Source organism: Geotrypetes seraphini, chromosome 2, assembly GCF_902459505.1.
Source record: "Geotrypetes seraphini chromosome 2, aGeoSer1.1, whole genome shotgun sequence".
Lineage (NCBI taxonomy): Eukaryota > Metazoa > Chordata > Amphibia > Gymnophiona > Dermophiidae > Geotrypetes > Geotrypetes seraphini.
This window is the reverse complement of record NC_047085.1, coordinates 315,699,311-315,720,692: the sequence shown is the minus strand read 5'-3', so window position 1 is coordinate 315,720,692 and position 21,382 is coordinate 315,699,311. Positions and strand designations below refer to the sequence as shown.

General features: G+C 48.0%; 1 protein-coding gene across 2 annotated transcripts in view; it reads right to left on the bottom strand.

The window, feature by feature from the left end:
* GASK1A (golgi associated kinase 1A) overlaps positions 1–21,382 on the bottom strand; it is a 90,005-nt gene that overhangs the window by 19,467 nt on the left and 49,156 nt on the right. The window contains exons 1-3 of one of the 2 annotated variants that reach the window (XM_033930071.1): positions 19,235–19,353; positions 18,214–19,067; positions 1,594–1,716 (exon numbers count right to left, since the gene is read on the bottom strand). In XM_033930071.1, the coding sequence (XP_033785962.1) occupies positions 1,594–1,716; positions 18,214–19,067; positions 19,235–19,334 (1,077 nt within the window). In that variant the 5' untranslated portion in view covers positions 19,335–19,353. Of the gene's footprint in view, positions 1–1,593; positions 1,717–18,213; positions 19,600–21,382 lie in introns of those variants that run through there. The other variant, XM_033930070.1, reaches the window with a different exon arrangement.

Sequence of the window (21,382 nt, the reverse complement as noted above, 5' to 3'; positions counted from 1 at the left end):
TGGGGGGTGGGGGGGGTTTCCTTGTTGCTCACATACACACAAAAAAATTTCTATGCATCAGGCCGCACCTTAGAAGGAGCATTGCTGCTAAATATACAGATGAAATAAAGGGCTCCTTTTACGAAGGTGCACTAGTGGTTTTAGTGCGCGATAAAATGCCCCGCACGCTAGCCACTGCCGCCTCCTTATAAGCAGGTGGTAGTGTTTCAGCTAGCGCAAGCTATAGCGCCCGCTTATCGTGTGCGTGCACTAAAAATGCTAGCGCACCTTCGTAAAAGGAGCCCAAAATGTTGCTGGAAGCTTCTGGTGCTAAATATCAAGCCCTGTGTTTTTAAAGGGAAGAAAAGACCTAGGAGAATATTATAATACAAAAATATTTCTATACATTTCTTTGTGCCTTTTTTTTTTTTTTTTTAATAAATCATTGGTTATTTTCCCATGTTAATTTATACTAAATGAATGTGAATAAATCCTTGTCAAAAATATAATCAAATTAGCAATTTTTATCTTAAGATTGAAATCCTTATCTTCTCTCAGGTCAGCTGTTGACCAAGATTTCAGAAAGCTGCTGCAACAGGGATCTTGAAAGAAACAAATTTAAATATATCCCACCACTTGCTTTACACCGCCTTGAGAGAATTCCTTCAAAAAGGTGGTAAAGAAAGCCTAATAAATAAATACATTTACAAAATATTCACAATGGGCTCCTTTTACTAAGGAGGCGGTAGCGGCTAGCGTGCGTGGCATTTTAGCGCGCGCTATTCCACGCGTTAAGGCCCTAATGCACCTTTGTAAAAGGAGCCCAATGTGCAGAAGCATAAATTTTGCAAAGGCAGCCACCACAATGAGTGTGTGTGGGGGTGGGAGAATGAAAAAAACTCAAGATAGGGGAAGAGTGCGTCCATCGACGCTTTCAAAACAGTTGCTGTACTGCCTCCTGCCAACTTTCTCAACTGCAAGTAATTTAGTCTTCAGTTTTGCCCCCCCCCCCCCGAAACCCCTCCCCCCTCCGACACCATGGTTGCTATTGTGAGACTTTCAACCAGCAGTAGGAGATGAAGTGCTTATGTGTTTCTCTGGCTGCCGGGAGTCAGGACTGGAGAATGAAGTGCATGCTTTGAAGAAAGACAGCAGGAGGTAGTGGGGCTATATTTTTTTTAAAGTAAATACTTTACTGTGCTTTGCCTTCTGAAAATTTAAAGCAGGTGGGTAAGAGCTAAGCACAGTTTTGCTTGGGAGCCATCCATTTGCAAGTACACCACCGACAGCGACTCATCCATTTAAAATTTAAATGTACCATGAGGCTCACTACATATGAATTCCATATAGAAGCTGTTTATCATTGTTCTACAGCTCTCTGCATCTGGCTTCCAGGGACACATTCTTGCAAAGCCATCCCTTCCTAAGAAGTGTCTGTGCGAATCATGTGTTATGCATGCAGGAGCAGTGATCAACTTTGCAGAAAAGGATTCTTGGCAACAGAGAAACGAGCAAATAAAGACAACAGCAGAACTCAAAAGCAGACAGGAGGAGAAACCTCTCAGTTTAGATGATTTTTTTTCCCCAAGTACCGGAATGCATGGTATTACATACCAAAATATGAACCAAGAAGAGCTCTTCTGGATTCCTGCATTTGTCATGTAACCTTTCCTCCACACAGGACTCCTTGGGGTCTGGATGAAATCCACAGCAGTAGCGATCCAAGCGATCCTGGACCTGAGAAAGATGCTCAAACATTACTGCCGTCCAAATGTGCCAGATCTCAAATGTACAGCACCTTGAGATCTACAGTATGAGTCTAGGATATGTTTTGCTTAACACATCATTCTTTCTGGATATATGCAAAGTATTCTTGTTCCGATAACATTTTCTGACAAATTACTCAGGGCAGAGACATGCGAGAACTAAAACCTGCATTCTTATTAGTACATTTATACCCCAATGCTCAATGTGTTTTCTGTTTTAATAAATAGTTGTACACTGTGGCTCAGCCTTCATTGTAGATCGAGGGTGTCAAATTACAACTTTGGAAGGCTGCAAAGTGCAAACCAGTCGAGTTTTCAGAATCTCTCAAATATATCTTATTTTGACTTATATAGAATTTGCTAGACCACCCTTCAGGGTAGAAAAAGCCCACTGAGCCAGTTCATACATCTTCATTAAGGATAACCTGAAAACCTGAGTGGTTTACATCCCTCCTGAACTCCAGCTTGACAGGGCTACTATAACTACTATATTTGGAAGACAACAAAGGAATGCAGGATGCCATTTTCAACTCCTCAAGGTGCACGCAGGCTGTACCAGTAGTCCTGCAAAATCATTTTCCCAGGGAAACCCTCTTGAAAGTTTTCCTTTGAAAATTTCTGGTAAGGGTCTGTAGCTCCGGCTTCTAGGTATGAGATTTGATTACTCAAAGGCACACACACAAAAAAATAATCTATACAAGGGTGCATACCTCTGCAAACTAGGAAAAGACCCAAAACACAACAAATTAGAGCACTTACAAATACAAAGGGTCCTATTGGATAGGGGAGACTACAGTATATACGAGGCCTAAACTGGAGAAAAAATTAAGACACACATAAAAAAAAAAGAAAGCAAAGGAGTGCCAAAAGTTAATTTATTTGAATGTAGTTCAGTAGTAGCTCAAGATACATTACATTAAGGCAGTGTCGCTCAAACTTTTTTTTCGCTCTGGCACAATAAGAGTTTCCTTTTACTAAGCGGCGATAGCGTTTTTAGGGCACGCAGGATTTTAGCATGTGCTAAACCCGCGCTACAAGGCTAGAACTAACGCCAGCTCAATGCACTAAGCACTAAGCACGCGCTAAAACCGCTATCGCAGCTTAGTAAAAGGAGCCCTAAATGGAGCAAATGTTTTCGTGGCACATTATAATCGAAGGTATAAAATTGCAAAACCAACAAAAAATTTAATTTGAGAGTTGTTTATTTAAAGCTCTTTAAGCTATGCATGGGCAACTGTAACAGTGGTGAAACTAAAGTAGATAGAATAGAATTGATAAATCAATGTGATGGATGTTCTTGTTTTTGAACGCAAATTAACTCTATGCGGCTTCATAGTCGACAAGCAAACACCCATTTATCCCAGGACAAGCAGGCATGATATTCTCACATGTGGGTGACGTCATCTACGGAGCCCCAGCGCGGACAGCTTTTCAAGCAAACCACGCATGTGCTAGCCTTCTTGCCCACTAGAGGGCGCATCCCCACCTCGTGGTCCTCAGTTCATTTTCATCCGCGGAGCCAGAAGCCCTGTGGAGAATTTGTGCTAAATTGTGCCTTCTGTCGCCGCGGCTGTGTAGGGATTTTCGCACGGTCGCTGCGTTTTTTTGTCTTCTTCTTTCTTTATTTTCTTTCTTTTCCAAAAAAAAAAAACAACTTTTCGTTTCGTAGCTGCCGGGGGCTCCCGGTAGCCGTGGCCGAGGAACCTCGCTTGTTCCCGGCTCTCTTTTGGGCCCATGTCCCGGCCCGTAACGGGCTTTAAAAAGTGCGGGCGCTGTGAACGGCTTCTATCAATTACTGATCCGCACGGGTGCTGCTTGCGGTGTTTGGGGCCCCATCACCCGACAGCGTCCTGCGAGAAGTGTGCCACTTTCCAGAAGCGGGCACTTAAACGCCGCAAAGCCCGCATGGCAGAACTTTTCTCGGTCGAGTCCCCTCCGGGGAAGGCCTCGAGTTCGGCCTCGGCTTCGGCCCCGGCCTTGACCTCGGCCTCGACATCGGCCTCGACCTCAGCCTCGGGACCGTCGGCTTCGCCTCGGGCCTCGATGCCTTCGAAGCAGCTGGCCTCTTCCAAGGCCTCGGGTAAGTCTCCGCTTCCCTCCTCAGCTCCATCTAAAAAGCCATCCTCGGGCTCGTCGGCGGGTGGGTCCGCCTCTGTTAAGCCCAAGATGCCCGCGTCCGCCGCCCCGAGGGAATACTCGAGACCGAGGTCGCCCTCTGAGGAGCAGCGGCAGGTCTTGCCACAGGGAATGTCAATCCCCGTGTTTCAAGACTTGCTCCGGGCGTTAATCGCCTCGGAGCTCACCGGGGCCATTGAACATCTGCAGCAGGCTTCGGCCTCGGCTGCTTCGGCCTCGGCTGCTTCGGCCTCGGTGGCCCCGCAGTTGGCGACCTCGGCCTCGGGTACCGGGGCTTCGGCTCCCGAGGCGCCCACGGCCTCGACCTCGGCGGTACCCTCGGACCTGGCTTCGCGGGATCCGCCGGAGCGTAGCGTGCGCCCAAAGGACAAGGTGCGCCGGGTGCGAAGAATCTCGTCTTCGTCCTCGAGGTCCTCGCGAGGTTCATCGCCCTCGGGCAGGTCTCGGGCGAGGCACCGTCCGAGGAAGGCCAAGCGGTCTCGGACCTCGCCTCGGCGGCGTGGTCGCTCGTCGCCGGCCGGGGCCGATGCCTTGCAGGTGCGGGACCTGCGGGTCGATAACCCCATTTTGTTCCGGTCTCCGGCCAGGGAGAGCTCCCGGGCTTCCTCGCCGGGGCCGAAGGGTCGGGCTTCGGTGCCTCGGACCCCGGGGGGATCCCCGAAGGGTTCCTTCAGACGCACACGGTCTCCGACTCCGTCGAGGTCGCAGGAATGTGCCTCGTTGGGGTCGGGGTCAGGTAGGGAGCCCAGATACTCCCACGAGGCCTCTCCCTTCGGCTCCGCCGGGAAGTCCCGGTCTCCCTCTCCTCCTGCTAAACCCTCATCCTTTACGAGGTTTGTGCAGGATATGGCGGCGGCTTTGGGTGTTGACTTGTCTGAAGGGTCCACTTACACCAAGGAGTTCTTGGAGGAGCAGGATCTTCCCGCCCCCCCTAGGGAGTCCCCGCGCCTTCCGATTAACAAGGTCCTCTGTCAGACCTTCCTGAGGAATCTTGAGGCTCCATTGACGGTCGCTGTGGTCCCCTCCAAAATGGAGTCTAAGTATCGCACCCTCCCCATCAAGGGGTTCGAGAAGGGCCAACTTTCCCATACTTCGCTCCTAGTGGAATCGGCGGTCAAGAAATCGCAGCCCTCCAGGGTCTCGGCGACGGTCCCGCCGAGTAGGGAGGGCCGGACCCTAGACAAATTTGGGCGTCGTCTCTATGCGAACTCTCTGATGGCTACAAGGGTCCTGAACTACGCATTTTCGTACTCTTCCTTCCTCCGTACGATGGTGAAGGACCTCCCCTCTTTTCGTGAGGTGATGCCTGAGTCGCATAGGGACCGGTTCGCCACCTTTAGTTCGAATCTGGCCCAGCTGCGCCTATATTTATTCCACGCAGTTTATGATGCGTTTGAACTCGCCTCGAGGGTGTCAGCCTGTGCGGTGGCCATGCGCCGGCTGGCGTGGCTTCGTACCCTCGAGATGGAGTCAAATTTGCAGGAACGCCTGGCAAACTTGCCTTGCGTTGGGGTGGAATTATTTGATGACTCTTTGGATGCGGCGACGGAGCGACTGTCCAAACAGGAACGCTCCCTGGCCTCTCTGGTACGGCCGAAGCCTAAGGCTCCTGCCCAGCGTCCTTTCCGGCAGCCCCCGAGGAGGTACCCTCAGAAGTCAACGCCGGCCTTCTCCAGACCGCCGCCTCGGCGTCAGCCCCAACAGAGTAGGGGTGGCCCCTCTAAACCTGCCGCGCAGGGGGCCGCCAAGGCCGCGCCGTCCTTTTGACGGGATAGGCGGTTGGGGGCGGGCCCTCACCGCAATATCGCACCATCCCCTCCCCATCGGGGGTCGGCTGACGTCCTTTGCCGGGGCCTGGTCGGCCATCACGTCGGACGCATGGGTGCTCCGGACAATCTCAGAGGGCTATTCGCTCAACTTCTCCAGTCAGCCTCCAGACTTGCCACCCGGGGCTTGCCCTCCCAATCGGAACCAGTTGGCCCTTCTCCAGGAAGCAGCCAGGGCCTTGTTGACCCTCCGGGCGGTCGAAGTGGTTCCTCCCGATCAGAAGGGACGGGGGTTTTACTCCCGCTACTTTTTGGTCCCAAAAAAGACCGGGGACTTGCGCCCCATTTTGGACCTACGGAAGCTCAACAAGTTCCTGGTCCGGGAGAAGTTCCGTATGTTATCGCTTCCGGTTCTCTATCCGCTGTTGGAGGAGGGGGATTGGATGTGCTCCCTGGACTTGAAGGAAGCATACACCCATGTTCCGGTGCATCCCGCTTACCGCAGGTTCTTGCGCTTTCAAGTGGGGGATTTGCACCTGCAGTATCGGGTTCTTCCTTTCGGTCTGGCGTCGTCCCCTCGGGTGTTCACCAAGTGTATGGTAGTGGTGGCGGCGGCCCTGCGCACGCGGGGTCTACAGGTCTTTCCCTACCTGGACGATTGGCTAATCAAGGCCCCGTCCAGGGAGGGGGTTATCTTAGCGACCCGACAGACTATCAATCTTCTACAAGACCTGGGGTTCGAAGTGAACTTTCCCAAGTCTCAATTGTGCCCGGCACAGTCTCTCCAGTTTATCGGAGCCGTGCTGGACACGGTTCGCCTCCGCGCTTTTCTCCCCCCTCTTCGGCGGGATACCCTGCTTCGGTGGTGCCGCCACTGTCAGGGGCAGCGGGAGGTGTCGGCCCAGCACATGATGGTTTTGCTGGGTCACATGGCGTCGACGGTTCACGTCACGCCTTTCGCTCGCTTGCACCTGAGGCTCGCGCAGTGGACTCTGGCGTCGCAATGGCGACAGGATCGCGACCCGGTGTCTTCCCGGATATCGGTGACCCCTTGCTTACGTCGATCGCTCCGTTGGTGGACCGACTCTTCCAATTTGTCAGGGGGTTTGCTGTTTCTCGTTCCTCCTCACACCAAGGTCTTGACGACGGACTCCTCCGAGTACGCGTGGGGAGCTCACCTGGACGGTCTGCGGACGCAGGCTCTGTGGTCGGCCGAGGACCGTCGTTGTCACATCAATGTGCTGGAGCTTCGCGCCATTTTTCTAGCTGCGCGAGCTTTTGTCCACCTACTGCACGACCAGGTGGTACTCGTGCGGACGGACAACCAGGTGGCGATGTACTATGTCAACAAACAGGGGGGTACGGGCTCTTGGCCTCTGTGTCACGAGGCTCTCCGCCTTTGGGACTGGGCGATCTCGCAGAACATATTCCTGCGGGCAGTTTACATTCAGGGAGAGCAAAACCGGCTGGCGGACAAGCTCAGTCGTCTTCTCCAGCCGCACGAGTGGTCTCTGAATTCCCGGGTCCTTCGCATGGTCTTCGACCGCTGGGGAACTCCTCAGGTGGATCTGTTTGCCTCACCGGAGACCCACAAACTGCCTCTCTATTGTTCTCGGATTTACTCTCAGGATCGTCTCGAGGCGGATGCCTTCCTTCTCGATTGGGAGGGGAAGTTCCTTTATGCGTTTCCGCCATTTCCGCTGATTTTGAGAACGTTGGTTCATCTCAGATCGACCGGAGCCTCCATGATCCTCATTGCGCCTCGTTGGGCCAGGCAGCCCTGGTTCTCCCTACTTCTTCAACTCAGTACCAGGGAACCTCTGCTTCTGCCGGTGTTTCCCTCTCTGCTGTCTCAGAGTCGGGGTTCGCTGTTGCATCCCAATCTTCAGTCTTTACATCTGACTGCTTGGTTTCTATCCCCCTGACTTCGATTCCGGTGTCTCGGGCCGTGAGGGACATTTTAGAGGCCTCGCGTAAGGTCTCGACTCGGCTTTGCTATGCTCAGAAATGGACCAGGTTTACATCCTGGTGTTCTTTGAATCGTCTGGAACCGGATTCGGTGCCTGTGGCTTCGGTTCTGGAGTACCTTTTGCATTTGTCTGAGTCTGGCCTGAAAACGACTTCCATTCGGGTACATCTCAGTGCCATTGCAGCATTCCATCGGCATCTTGAGGGTCGTTCTCTCTCTCTTCATCCTCTGGTGACTCGTTTCATGAAGGGGCTAGTGAATATCCATCCTCCTCTGAGACCTCCTCCGGTGGTGTGGGCTCAGCTGATGAAGCCTCCCTTTGAGCCCATCGACAAGTCGCATCTTAAGTTTCTTACTTGGAAAGTAGTCTTTTTGATTGCACTCACGTCTGCTCGTCGGATCAGTGAACTACAGTCCTTGGTGGCGGATCCTCCTTTCACGGTGTTTCATCATGATAAGGTGGTTCTTCGCACCCATCCAAAATTTTTACCTAAAGTTGTGTCTGATTTCCACCTCAATCAGTCTATTGTCCTTCCGGTGTTTTTTCCGAAGCCCCATTCTCATCCTGGTGAGGCGGCGCTTCATACCCTTGACTGTAAGAGGGCGTTGGCCTTTTATCTCCAACGCTCCAAGTCTTATTGGAAGGTTCCTCAATTATTTTTGTCCTTTGATCCTAATCGTTTGGGACACCCGGTTTCAAAGCGCACCTTGTCAAACTGGTTAGCTGCTTGTATTTCTTTTTGCTACGCTCAGGCTGGTCTCCCGCTTGCGGGTCGTGTTACGGGTCATAAAGTCCGAGCGATGGCAGCTTCTGTGGCTTTCCTCCGATCTACACCTATGGAGGACATTTGTAAAGCTGCCACTTGGTCTTCGGTTCATACGTTCACCTCCCACTACTGTCTGGAAACTTTGTCCAGAAGCGACGGCCGGTTTGGCCAGTCGGTGTTACGTAACCTGTTTTCATAATTTGCCATCCTCCCACCTGCCCTTTTTTGGTTGGCTTGGAGGTCACCCACATGTGAGAATATCATGCCTGCTTGTCCTGGGATAAAGCACAGTTACTTACCGTAACAGGTGTTATCCAGGGACAGCAGGCATATATTCTCACAACCCGCCCACCTCCCCGGGGATGGCTTCTTTGCTATGATATGGAACTGAGGACCACGAGGTGGGGATGCGCCCTCTAGTGGGCAAGAAGGCTAGCACATGCGTGGTGCAGTGTGCAAACTTGAAAACTTCAATCAAGTTTGCTTGAAAAGCTGTCCGCGCTGGGGCTCCGTAGATGACGTCACCCACATGTGAGAATATATGCCTGCTGTCCCTGGATAACACCTGTTACGGTAAGTAACTGTGCTTTCATCATCCACCATCTGCAATCGCTCTTTTTTTTTCAATTTAATTTCTGTCAGAGCTGAAAATCCAAGTTTGCAAACATACAAAGATTCATATGGTAACAAAGCCTCGATTGCTTTGTTGCTCAAGTTAGGATAACTACTACATAAAAAATTAAAATTAAAAATTACTTGCCATCCAGTCAAAGTTTAGACCAGGGCTATTTCCCAGATTGCTTAAGTTGGGAAAACTCGAACAATTGAATGTAGAGAGTTATAGGCCGATCTCCAGTGGTGCAGTAATGGGAGGTGGGAGGGGGCTGTGTCCACCCTGGGTGCCATGTTGGTCATGGTGCCAACACCCCTCCTCCCACTCCTACCCTCAGTATGCACGCCACCCCCACCCCCCATACCTCTAGTTGTTTGCCCCCGCGAGCAACAATTTCAATGTGCTCCTCGCGATGTCACTTTCAGATGCCACGCATAGGAAGAAATGTCAGAGGGAGAGCCAACAGGATCGCAAGGAGCATGTTGAAATTCTTGTTGCTCGCCGTGGTGAACAGTTAGAGGTATGTGGGAAGGGAAGTGAATGGGGCTCGCATGCAGCGGGGGGGGGGGGGGATCGGGGAAGGAGCAGGGGGGCCAAGTTTCTTTATTCTTTTTTTTTTAATTTATTTTTCTCTTCTTCTCCTTAGCTATTTCTGGGCAAGAATCCAAAGCTCTGCCCGGTACTGTTCTTAGGTTCCAACTACTGAAGTCTCCGTCAAAGCTCACTCCAGTCCATCTACATCCTCCCAGCCATTGAAGCCCTCCCCAGCCCGTCCTCCACCAAACGGCCATATACAGACACAGACCGTGCAAGTCTGCCCAGTCCTGGTCTTAGTTCTTCAATATTTACTATTATTTTCTGATTCTAGATCCTCTGTGTTCATCCCATGCTTTTTTGAACTCCGTCACCGTTTTCGTCCCCACTACCTCTCTCGGGAGCGCATTCCAGGCATCCACCACCCTCTCTGTATTCTTTGATATACTGTTTATCAAACTGGTACTTAAACGAGGGCAGGGAAGGGGTGCCACAAGTGGTTCTGAGTCAACTTACACGTTTTGTTGAGAAAACAAATGCATTGCATCCTAAACAAGCAGATTTTAGAAAAAGAACATAGTACTGATTTATTAATGACGTTTTATTAATGAAGTTTTGAAAATTGTAGACAATGGTCACTTTGCTCTTGCAGTTTCCTTGGATCTTATTTTTGAACTGATTGATTAAATTAGACATTGGTTTGACAGTATTGTCTTGGTTTAAAACATTTCTCAAAGATAGAACTTATTCGGTTGTTACTGCCCATTCTCAATCTCCTCTTACCTTTTGGTGTTCCTCAAGGTTTTGCGTTAGCTCCTATTTTATTCAATCTTTGTTTGGCCCCATTACTTACAAGAACTCAGGATTATGATATTCTACTTATTTCGATAATTGATCCCATTAATTTATCTCTTGAAAAGTTTCAGTATGGTCTTTCAGTAATAGTTTCTTGGCTGAATAAAAATAGACTTGCAGTGAATCTTACAAAAAGTCACTCCTGCTGGTTTACTGAATACGCTCCAGCACCGAATTTAAAGTTAACCCTCAATAATTCAGAAATTTTTTTGGTCAAGAGGTTTAAATATATTGCTGACATTGTTGACTGGCAATTAACTTTTACCAATCAAGTGTCAGAGTTAACTAAGAAATGTTTTAATTCTCTAAAGTCTTCAAGAGCTGTATGATATCTTTTTGATAAGAATTTTCATACCTTGATCCATGCACTTTTTACTTCCAAGATCGACTATTGCAATGTTATCTATGCTGGAATTCTGCTGACTTTTGGCAATTTCAAAAATTTCAACACACTGCTATGAAGTTGTTATTAGGACATAAAAGTAAATTTGATCATGTAACACTACTCTTTTTGCAATATCATTGGTTACTGATCTCATATCATATTCAATTCAAAATTTTGATGTTGACACACTAAGCATTTCACATGTTCGAATCTAGCTACCTAAATTCATTAACTATTCCATATGTTCCATCTTGAGTGCTTTTTTCTATTTAGCACCAGGTTCTTGGAATAAACTTCCTAATAACATTTGTCTTGAATTGAATTTTAAAGCCTTGAAAACTTTATTAAAGACATATTTTTTTCAGTTAGCTTTTGGGTCGAATGTGCCTTAAAATGATCATATTTATTAAGAAGATATATATACACATACATACTATGTAGAATGTTTTTAGATGGCGTATAGGCACCTTTTTTCCTTTCTTTGTATGATTGTATAGGTTTTTCCTATATGTTATAGAGTTCTTGTTCTTTACTGAATACATGGCTTTATTGTTAGCCATTGTAAGCTTCTGTGGGATATCAAATTTTAATAAACATAAGCATATTTAACATGACTTCTTTACAATACAGATTGCAGAGTATAGAAGAGGCTTTTTCACTACCACTACTCGGTGTATTTTAAGCTCTGCTTGAGCAGACAGAATCCTGGTGCACATGGGGACAGCTGCCATCACTTCTATTTGAAATCCAGGGGTGTGGCTGTCTGCATACAGTGACTGAGCAGCCAAAGGCCAAGATACTGCTTCAGGGCTGGGCTCAGCAAGAAGTAGTCTGGGCCTACAATTTCCATTCTGAGCAATATGTATACATGCTTTACAGCAGCTGCAAAGCAGGTTGGACAGATTTCACTCTACTGTACACTTGCTTTTTGCAGGACTTTTGAGAGTAAACTATTCTCCGCAGTAAAGCTCATAGACGTGTTTTAGACATGGCAGGAGCCCAATCTTGCTTTAAGGTCTTTGCTAAAGGCAATGATGCTTACGTCATGTGGTTAGAATCTTGACTCAAGAAACTAAAATTACATATAATTACAGAAAATGACAGTGGTAGGGATTTCAAGAGGTCATCCTTTTAGGCACAAGAGTCTACAGCACCTGTATTATTGCAGGCACATTTTGGCTGCATTCATAACCTTCCAGGAACTGAGATTATACCATTCCAGTGCTTGATCACCCTTACAAATAGAATGTATAACCCTTGAAACTCTGCATTAGTGAGCCTTTTTGAACTGTTTTACAGCAGTACCATAGAGTATTAGAACTAGGTACAAATATTTTCCCTTTCATTATCTTTGTCTGCTGATGCTGCTTCACACAGATGAATGGTAAACAAGCCAACCAGTACAGGAACAGTAGAAAATACTGCTAAATGGGCAAAGAATTCAGAATGGTGGTAAATGAGTCCGTACTAAAAAAAACAACAAAAAAAAAAACCTTTAAAAAAAAAAAAAAAAAAAAAGGCTGTTGTACTTCCTACTGGACTGTTTCATTTTTCCTCTTACAACAGACATGAAATAAGTCTTGCCAAAATTTCAGGTCTTCAAAAATTAACACCCCCCCCTTTTTTTTTTACAAAACCGCAAAAGCGTTTTTTAGCACTGGTCGGCGTGCTGAATGATCTGCACTGCTCCCGACACTTGTAGAACTCTATGAGCGTCAGGAGCAGCACAGAGCATTCAGCATGCCGACCAGTGCTAAAAACTGTTTTTGCAGTTTTGTAAAGAAAGGGGGGGGGCCTACACTAACCCCGATTCTGTAACGGATGCCCATGTTACAGATGCCGGTTACAGAATCGGGTTAAAGTAGATGCGGCCACTACACTTATCGCGGCAAGGGATCTCCCTACCACGATAGGTATAGCGGCCATGGCTGTGGCTGCCTGCCCCTCTCCCAACGATCGCCAGCAGGTTCCCAACCCCTCCTGCCAGTGGATACCTCCCAATTGCTGGCAGGAGGGTGCTCAACCCCTCCTGCCGAAGGATACCCCAGTCAGGCCTTAGGCTTAGCGGGGATGGGCCGAAAAGGGGCGGGCCTGCCTCATTTCAACGAGGCGGGCCTGCTGGCGGGCCAGTAGTAAGACCCGGCTAGCCAACAATTAGAGGTTAGTTGGGGAGGAGGTTAGGGGGGTCTGGATGGGGGGCACCCTCCTGCTGGTGATCGAGGGTAATCCTCCAGCAGGAGGGGTTGGGCACCCTCTTGCTGGAGATCGGGGGGGCATCCTCTGGCAGGAGGGGTTAGGCGCCCCCCTGATGGCAATCGGGGGGTGTCGGGGAGTATCCTCCAGCAGGAGGGATTGGGCACTCTCCTGCCAGCGATCGTTGGGGGGGGGACAGGTGGTATGTGTAGCTATTCTACCAGCAGACTGGTAGGTGGGCCACAGACACACTATCGCAGATCCTCACCCCCCCCCCCCCCCTTTTACTATCCCCTGAAGCAGTGTCCAAGGCCCAAAACTCCTAACAACCCTGATGAAATCCTCTGAACTCCTTGACATTTCTGACGTAGCCTTTTATGGAGGGATGCCATCTAACTGTAGTACCATAAGACTACCACCAGGGCTTAATGGTACCTATTTTGATATTTGAAACTGGATTGGGAGGAAGCAGAGGAGGACCACTTCCATCCTAGCCCATTACACCATCAGGGAGAGCCTCCATGTAAGTCTGGGGGGTGATGAGAGGGCAGGAAGGTGTATACTGCCACATGTGGATGGGAGCTTGTCTAAGTGGGATGAGATCTTATCATGTTATGGGATCCAGGAGTGTCCAGGGAATGTCATCCAGGGCATTGGAGAAGTTGTGGGTTTACAACGAGGAGTGTGGGAGGTCACATTGGAGATGTCAAGGAGACTAGGGGATGTCATCTGGGGTATTGGGAAGTTCAGGGGATGGTCATTGGGAGTTCAGGGGATATCAAAGTGTTAGGGGTTTGGTGGCAATCATTGGCAGTGTCAAGGGGATGGGGAACGCAATCGAGGGTATCCGATGGAGGGTTGGGAAGGTGAGGGGGGAGGGGAATGTTTGCCATGATAAATCAATTTTCAATGATTTCTCAGTGGGAAGGAGGAAGGTCCAGGGTTCAGAGGAGGATCAGTAGATTGCCAAAGGGTTTGGGTTTTCAAAGTCAGGAGGGAGCTGGGTTAGAGGCGTGCAGGCCCTTTGTGGGTTTGAGGAGTGGGGCTTCAAGGGCCTTCGATAGTGATCAAAGATCTGATGTATAGCACTTCACCCTCTGGTCCTGCACTCAGTCTTTATCACAGGCTGAACTGGCACAGAGCCAGCTCTTCAAACAGAGCAAAAAAAAAAACACAACAAACTGTGCTAGATTTTAGCATAATTCTTTTATGTTGGAGAGCAATCTTTAATTTACCCCCTCCCCTTTACTAAGTCACTGTATAGGTTTCTACCATGGCCCAGAGCACTAAATGCTCGGATGCTGCTCGTAGAATTCCTATGAGCTTTGGAGCAGCATCCGAGCATTTAGTGCTCTGGGCCACGGTAGAAACCTCTACCACTGCTTAGTAAAAGAGGGCCCTAGAGATTTGCGTGCTGAATATGCTACCCTTCAGTGCAGTGTATTACATTGATTTTCCCATGCTAATCTTTCTTCCTGTATTGGGAATAGGATTAGTGTGGGAAAATCAAGTGTAAACTGCTGCACTTAGGTGGAAAGAGCTGAAAAATTGATCCTAAGCTACTTTTTCCATGCCCTAAATCTGTCCCCTGTTGCCACTCACTTTTCAGACTCCTAAATTTAGCAGTTAGGTAAAATTTTGGAGTTTAAATTTAGGTACTCAGCTCCAATGGCGTAGTAAGGGGGGAGGGGGCGTCTTGGTGGGGGTGCTGGCACCTGTCCTCCTCTCCACCCTACCCCGACTCCTTCCATGCCCCCCCAACTGCGTGTGCCCCTTCCCCCATAACTCTTTAATGTTTCCAGCATGAGCAGCAACCTTAAGCTGCAGCTCGCGCAAGTATCGGCTCTTCCTCCAACATCACTTTCTGGACTTACGCCTAGGAATCGACGGCAGAAGAGGAGCCGATACTGGCGTAAACAGCAGCTTGCCGCTCACGCCGGAAACGTTAAAGAGGACTGGGGAAAGGGAAGGGCGCGCTGCAGGAGCGGGCGGGGAAGGAGCGAATGGGGTTGCAAGGGACTGAGAAGAGAGCAGGGGAGGGGCGCCACCACCCTCGTTACGCCACTGCTCAGCTCTAGTAAATTTTCAGAGACAAATTTAGAAGCTTAACTGTCAAAATTAGGAGCCTAAATCAGTGTTCTTCAACTGCCAGTCCTTGGACCGGTGCCGGTCCGCAGAAATTTTCTGCCGGTCCACAGGGCCAGAATGTCTATCAGGCAGAAGACAGTGTTCTTCAGCCGCCAGTCCATGGTGCAATCAACGTGGCATCTTCGAGCCGGCTCCCGAGTGCTGCAGTGCACAAAGCCGTGGGAAAAAGCTCCTACGTGCGTCCTGCGCCTGAACCGGAAGCCTTCTCTCTGGCGTTGCCAACGTCAGAGGGAAGGCTTCCAGATGAGACGCGGGACGCTGCCCACAGCTTTGTGCAACGCAGCACTCAGGAAGCCAGCCCGAAGACGCCGCGTTGATCACACTGTGGACCAGCTCGAAGATAATATCAGGGGGCAGGCCAGAGGGCAAGGCACAGCATGGAGGGAGAGAGACTACGGTAGAGGGAATGCTTTTATTTTTTTATTTAGTGAATGATTTGTCTGTTCAGGAAGAAATGCATTTGTTTCTTTTCCTCTGAGGATGTACTGCTTGCAGAGTCTTGCATCTTAGGGTTTGTTTGTAAATATTAGTACTTTTAGTTTTTGGTCCTGCATTTGCATGGGGTTATCTGTTTTCTGGTAGGAATGAATGTTGAAAAGCATACAGTGTGCTTTGTGTATTTTAATTGTGTGGTTAACCATTATGTGTTGTTAATACGATTATATTGTGTATTTGTATATATGAAAATGAATGGAAAAAATGGTGTTCCCGCTAAGCTGCGTTGACGTGCGCACGCGCACAAAATATTACCTCGCAGCGCACAAGTTTCTCGTCGCAGCGCACACAGTGTAGAGCACAGTTCTTCAACCGCCGGTCCGCAAACAAAATCTTGCCGGTCCACGAAGGATTCGGTCCCCGCCGCAACGAAAGGCCGGCGTCAGCTGACTTGCAACTTCCTGTTGCAGTCGCTGTGCCGGGACTCCTGCCTTCGCCGGGACTCCTGCCTTCCACCGCGTTTGCCTCCTGCCTTGTCTCCGCACCTCCAGACCAGCAGCGGCAGCTGTGTATGCTTTTAACTTCGGCACAGAGCTGCCCCTAATCAATAGTTTAGCGCGGTTTCATAAGGCAGCCTCGGGGCCTTTGCTAGGCCGGCCCACATCGCATCATCGAAGCGGGCCGGCTATCAAAGGCCCCGAGGCTGCCTCATGAAACCGCGCTAAACTATTGATTAGGGGCAGCTCTGTGCCGAAGTTAAAAGCATACAGAGCTGCCGCTGCTGGTCTGAACTCTTGGGCCGCTGAAGGAGGGCAAAAAGCAGCTGTCCTGGAGGTTTCCCTTCCTCTCGCCTTTACAGGTTCCTTTTTTCCACCTTTTTTTTTTCCTTCAAACGGCAACGGGCCCCAGCATCGACATCAATCAAGTAAGTTCCACTGTCAATCAAGCGGTTCTGCTCGGCCAAAGCTTCCCCTGTGACATGAGCCACCCTCAGGGGAAAGAAAGTGACCCACAAAGGTGAGGGGAAGGGGGGCAGATGATGGAAGTTGGGGGGGGGGAGAGAGAGAGAGAGAGAGAAGGGGCAGATGATGGAATGGAGGAGATGAGAGAGAGAGAGAAGGGGACAGATGATGGAAGTGAGAAGAAGGGAGAGAGAGCAGAAGGCAGATGGATGTCAGTTGAGAAGGGAGAGCAGATGCTGAATGGAAGTGGGGAAAGAACACATACTGGATGGAAGGAGGAGATAAATAAAGGGGGAAGAAAATAGTAAGATAATGGAGGGGTGAGGGAAAGGGGTGACAAGCTGTGTGTAGACACAGTGAAAAGAGGGAAACGGGACTAAATAGTAAGAAAGAATTTAATTTAGATGGAGGCAGAAAATAGAGAAGGAAGACCAGAGAAGAAAAGGGAAGAGAGAGCAGAGAATGATCAGATCTGAGTGGAGGAAATGAGAAGAGAGATATGCTAAAAACCACAGGGGGGAGGGAAGGATAGAGATGCCAGACCATGAGGGGAACAGAAGGAAGATGATGGATGCTAGACCAAATTGGGGGGGTGGGGGGGGGGGCAGGAGGAGAGATGGCAGGGAAAGACAGACAGTGAATGGAAGGGGCAGATGCTGGACTGAAGAGACAGAGAAGGTTATCATGCTGCTGTACCGGGCCATGGTACGCCCTCACCTGGAGTACTGCGTCCAGCACTGGTACTTTAAGAAGGACACGGTACTACTCGAAAGGATCCAGAGAAGAGCAACTAAAATGGTTAAGGGGCTGGAGGAGTTGCCGTACAGCGAAAGATTAGAGAAACTGGGCCTCTTCTCCCTTGAGCAGAGGAGATTGAGAGGGGACATGATAGAAACATTCAAGGTACTGAAGGGAATAGACTTAGTAGCTAAGGCAGGGAGAACGAGAGGGCACTCTCTAAAGTTGAAAGGGGATAGATTCCATACAAACGTAAGGAAGTTCTGTGGTAGAAAGCAACATATTTATTTGGCTCATAACTTGCTGGCGCCCGATATTTTTAGCTCACAGTGAAAAAAGTTTGCTCACAACACCCGCCCGCTTAGAGGGAACACTGGTTACAATTAGTACTATTATGGGGGCATTGTCTGGGGTGGAGAATGGGTGGAGATGGGCACGACTTAGCCCAGTGTTCTTCAACTGCCAGTCCGCGGACCTGTGCCGGTCTACAAAATAATTATTTTATTTCCGCCGGTCCATAGGTGTCAAAAGGTTGAAGAACACTGGCCTATATCCTTTGAATATTAATCTCTCTCTCAAGATCCGGATCAACTGCAATACTTCCTGGAAAGCAAGGCAGTTATAAGAAATCTAGAATCATCCAGCATACCCACAATCCAGGCTACTAATTAATTAATTAATTAATCCAAAAGATCTCTGTATTTCTTGTTATAATTATTCTTAATTTCAACTTCTCTTGATTGAGTATGGTTTTTCTCCCTAACTGTGGACTATGCTCATGGTATTAGTAGATGAGAATGGGATAGTTTTTCCCTATTTCGCCAGTTTTCTTTTGGGGTTTTTGCATTCCTTTATTATCTTATTTTGTTCTTTGATGTGAAAAATTAAATAAACAATAAAAAAGAAAGAATATTAGTCTCATAATTTCTCAAACCAAACAATGCAGTGTTAATTAGCCCAAACATACCTGTAGAAGGAAATCAAAGAGAGCTAGTTTGGCCCACTCAGTATGCTTGATAGTCAGACGTGGTACCGAGTCCCCCACATGGCACCCCTGCTTCAGCAGCGCTTGGTACTGCAGCCACCCCAGCACGATGGAGTTCTGGTCATTGTTAGCATCTCCCAGGTGCCGGATATCAGGGGCCCACCAAACGATGGGCCTCACTAATCCATTGGTGTACTGGTAGGGCAGCAAGTCATTTTTGAATTTGCGGGCTACTATTGGGAGACTTCGATTTAACCCTAGCACTCTATCCAAGTGGAAAGCTAGAACCTCATATAAGTCAGTGGGACGTTTTATTAACCCGCACAGACCGTCTAAACAATGTGTTCCAAGGTCATAGGATTTAGCAGTATGGTTTGCCAAAAGGCCTACTTTAAGAATTTGGCCATGGGCAGGAATTCGGCTCTTCGTCCACACCTCTCCAGTTGCTAGTAATCTCATCTTCTGCAAATCATCTGACGTAAACCAGGGTGGATGCTGTTGCTTTACAGGACTTTTCCTGCCCTGCAACTGGGCTAAATAAGGTCCTTCTTGGAAACGAGCACACCATACTGATTTGCGCAGTCTTTCTACATCTGTTGAGAAATAGATGTCAGGTTGCTTGTCTGCCTCTAGTCTGCCACCCTTTGACCTTTCGACAGACAGCCCTTTATTTAAATATGGAGAGACTGTAACCGTATTGGATTGCTGTCGTTCACCACCGCCTCGCTGCACATCTGGTTTGGATTGCTTCCACAGAACAACCGACCGCCCTGCCGGCGAGTCCTTCAGCAATGGAAGAATTTGGGTCATCGTATCAAGTGATATCTTCCTGTTACCTGCAAAAGGGCGGGAAAAGAGTGTCACATTTTCTATTTTTTTATTCACTGTCTTCTTCAGAGGCACATTGGAATCTGTGTTGATTTGTCTGGGCTTGTTTCTCAGGGAAAGAACCCTCAGCTTTGGCTTGCTGTTGGCTTTCAGGTTTCTGGTAACACTGCCATACCTTTCTGTCCGCTTTGGGTCATTTTCGGTACTTTGCTTCTGCTTGTTGTCGTTGCTGCAGATGGAGCTTGAATTGTCAAAGGGTAGCCTCCCAAGATCATATGAAAGGGGACCGGGTTCCCATTTCATATGGCTGAAGCTCTGCGCCTTCCAAATGAAGGCATCGGTGGAGTTTGTCCACAGCCGCTTTCGTCTGACATGTCCACGCGACTTAGCGAGCGGCGGGAACTGAAAGTCAGCCTTGCTGTCACTGTTGGGCGGCAGGGTAGGTAAACTATTGATCAACACAATAGATAACACGAAGAGAAAACAGAATCCGGCCACAGGCCTCCTCTTCCGCCGCATCCTCAGCCACGGCCTAAGAGCCTGTGAATTAGAAAAGAGAAACAGCTCATGGACTGCATCGTACAAAACAAGAGAGACTAGCTTAGAGATGAGGTGCTTTCATTAGTTTTTCTTAACAGCGGAACCTGGATAGGCCCGCTCCCTACTTACACCCATTAACCTGTACCCCACCACCCTTTTTCTTCTGACTCTACATATGGTGAAAATTAGCCGCAGCCCTTGTTTATTGGAAATTACATATTAATAAATATATAAACAGCATATTAACATGATAACACAAAAATTCCCTGAATCCTCCCAAGCCCCAGCTTTTACCCCCCCCCCCCCCAACACCCTCAATGGCCGCGGCCCTCCAATGGCAGGTCTTCCTGATGGTGGGAAAGACCTGCCAGCCAATCTCCTGCCTCCTAACTTCCCCGGCCGGCCCTGTGCTATGACGGGCTACCACATGGGCCTCCCAGCTCCACGTTAGGTTTGCCCGTCGAGACGGGTTCTCGGGCTACCTATTCTATCTGCAGATACTGTTCTGAAAGTCATAAAAATTATTTTAAAGCTAGCAAGTTTGATGACCTAAACCTCTTGAGGAAACAGCTGTCCCCTTAATACCATGAGTATCTTAAAGGGTTCAATCCCACGGAGTCATATGGAGGGCAATTATATATATTATATATATATATTTTTTAAATAATCTTTATTCATTTTAAAATAATTTCAATAAGTGAAGAACAATAAATAAAACATTTATACTATAGACATCACTTAAAATATTACAAGATTCTTACAGATCAATAACCCCCCCCACCCAAACTATTCTTTATAATTCAAGTATCTATATGGTTATGGTACCTGTTTCAAACCCATTCTATAAAGAAAATAGGTGCCTACTTTTTTTTTCTATAGAACACTATGCAAGTTTCCAAAAATGTACTTGCGTCTAAGGAAGCTATCACTTATGCCAGCCCTCCAGAGCGCCTAAATGCTCACATGAACGTGCATATGGTACATCACAGAATTCTAGAATGCATGTGCATACTTGTGCACATGCCAAGTATACACCTTCAAATCTTGGAGCATGCTTTTCCACTAGTCCATATTCTACAGGAAGTCATTTACAAGTAAGGCCATAACTGACAAGAATTCTGCCTTTTACATACCTTCCTACAGCCTAAAGAATCACCCTCATGCTGAAGAATTTATACAGTATCTACAAATTTTTTCAAAGCCCACTGAGTTCCTGCAATACATTGTTTTATTTTTTTCTTTAAAAGGAGAAAAGGGATGGAACTTGATATACCACCTTCATGTGGTTACAAAGTGGTTTATAGTTCTTTATCAGATATTATCCATATTTATTAAAAGAATTTGGGTCAGCAGTGTAATTCCTGGGGAGTGCGATGGATAGAGGCCATTTGGGTAAATTGTAGGATTCATGTTTCTTTTCTTTAAGACACTGGCGATATATGTATTCTTTCTCTGGCTTTCCTTTCATAATGTATTTGAATTGTAAACCGCTTGGTTCTGGTGGTATGACAAGTTTTAATAAAACATAAATATATACACAGGCACTTACTTTGCACCTAGGTCAACTGAGGGTTAAGTGACATTGGCAACTGCCATTATCTTCAGTGCTAAAGTTAGGAGCTACGGTAGTTCTGTTTCTCTTGACTGTGGCCTGGTAAATAAGTTCACAGTTTTGTCAATACCATTAGCTGGTACCTGACATGATCTCATATCCAGGCTTCCAATGTGTGAGCAGGTTAGGAAGGTCACAAGTGCTACATTCTCCATAAAAATGCACAGATCG